This window comes from Chionomys nivalis, unplaced genomic scaffold (assembly GCF_950005125.1).
Source record: "Chionomys nivalis unplaced genomic scaffold, mChiNiv1.1 scaffold_29, whole genome shotgun sequence".
Taxonomy (NCBI): Eukaryota; Metazoa; Chordata; class Mammalia; order Rodentia; family Cricetidae; genus Chionomys; species Chionomys nivalis.
Window position 1 is genome coordinate 213275 of NW_026646888.1, and position 1917 is coordinate 215191.

Here is a 1917-nt window from a genome sequence, read left to right on the forward strand (position 1 = left end):
ATAGGTGTTTTAAAAGATACTAATTATTTCTCAATGGCTGCTGTTGCCCAGAATAATGAGTCTTTCAGGTTGAAGTGGGTCTCACAGTACTCACTTCCACAATGAAGACACAGAATGGCTTTATGTAATAGACCTGGGTCTGGATCAGGAGACCCAATGCAGAGAGCCAGTGGATTGGAGTGCCATGACCTTGGGCAGGCTGTCTTGGATTGAGCCCCCTACCTATTAGCTTGATGTCGAAGGAGCCGTGTGGATATCCTTCGAATTCTTTGTTATCTGTTCAGATTTTTCTTACTCATTTCGGGGATAGGCATACCTTCTCCTCTCATTGACTTAGTCAGTCAGAAAGTAGGTTTCTCAGCAGAGGTCATTTGCCTTTGGGCAGCAGGAATGTGTCTCTGAGCTTGATATACTGAGCTGTAGAGAAAAATTTGCAAATTGTCCTATTTATTTCTTAAGAGAAAATTACAGTTAGGTATGCAAACCTGTTGATCAATATCTTTGTCTCCTGCACCACAGTTCTTCCAGAAAAGAGCCTTGACCTCATAGCCTCCCCTTGTTGTCCTTGCAGGCACTCATGGTTGAGGCCACGACTTGGTTTCTGAATTAAACAGAAGGAAATTTCTTTCAACCTAGAGAGTGGGCAGCTATGAAGCCCAAGCACAGAAAGATAGCCAAGAAACAGTGGACCAGGAGGTCAGTGGCCTATCTCAGTAAGTCTACAGCCATGATGAAGATGCCTCTTAGTATGAGATGCATGCCACCTGTCCAGAAGAGGAATGGGTCATCTCTCCAGAAGCAAAAACTGAGGAGGCCTTTTGAGGCCCTGGAGAATATTGTCGGCCGCAGAATTTCTCACGGCTGGAAGGAAGCCAATGAACCAGTCACCCAGTGGAAAGCCATCATTCTAGATCAACTGCCAACAAATCCCTCTCTCTATTTGTTGAAGTATGATGGGATAGATTGTGTCTATGGATTGGAGCTTCACAGTGATGAAAGGATTTTAAACCTTAAGTTCCTGCCTAACAACGTACCATTTCCTCAGGAGACAGACACTCATCTCTCAAACACCATAGTTGGCAGAGCAGTGAAACATACATTTGAGGGCACAAATGGCTCTAAGGATGACTGGAAGGGGATGGTCCTAGAGGAGGTGCCAATCATGAAGACCTGGTTCTATATTACCTACAAGAAAGGTCCTGTCTTGTACGTTTACCACCTCCTGGTTGACTACCTTGAAGGCAACCTCCACATCATGCCAGGCTCTATGGAGGAGTGGACTGGGGTGGTCCAAGATGAGGTGCAGACCATGAAGACCTGTTTCTACATTACCTACAAGAAAGATCCAGTTGTGTACCTTTACCACCATCTAGATGACTACATTGAAAGCAACCTCCACATTATGCCAGGATGTCCTCCAATAGGGGTGAATTTGGAATTATGCAGGGATTCCTTGGCAGGCAAAAGCGTGCAGCACAACGAAAAAGATGGAACCCAAAAGATAGGTAAAATGATTTACCAAGTTCCCACCAAACCTTCCGTGCATTTCATTAAGTTTGATAATGACTTCCATATCTATGTCTATGATTTGATGAAGATCTGTTAAAGTGAAATTCACAAATTTTGCGGTCAGACTTAAAACTGTGTTTGGGGAACTCTTTTTTTCAGAAATATCTCAGGTCTTCTATTAATCCTGGTATCTTTCCCAATGGAATTTTTTTTTACTCTAAAAATAAAATTTGTGAAGGTGTTATGTTGTTTGTTCTGGTGGATGGGACATCACAGAAAGACAGGCCTCAAAACAAAACAGGACTTATGGTCTTTTCCCCTTGGAGAGGGAATGACGAAAGGAGATGCAGTGTGTGGAAGAGGACAAGATGGCTGTTTAGGAAACAGAGGAGAGTGGCCAAAAAGATG

General features: G+C 43.5%; 1 protein-coding gene across 1 annotated transcript; it reads left to right on the plus strand.

The window, feature by feature from the left end:
• Positions 1 to 790: 790 nt before the first annotated feature.
• LOC130869073 (spindlin-2-like) lies at positions 791 to 1588 on the plus strand (the record flags this gene model as incomplete). The annotated part of the gene is made up of 2 exons (XM_057761166.1): positions 791 to 1196; positions 1344 to 1588. Coding segments are annotated over 2 exons (651 nt in total), but the record flags the coding sequence as incomplete, so codon positions are not given.
• Between the last annotated feature and the right edge of the window lie 329 nt (positions 1589 to 1917).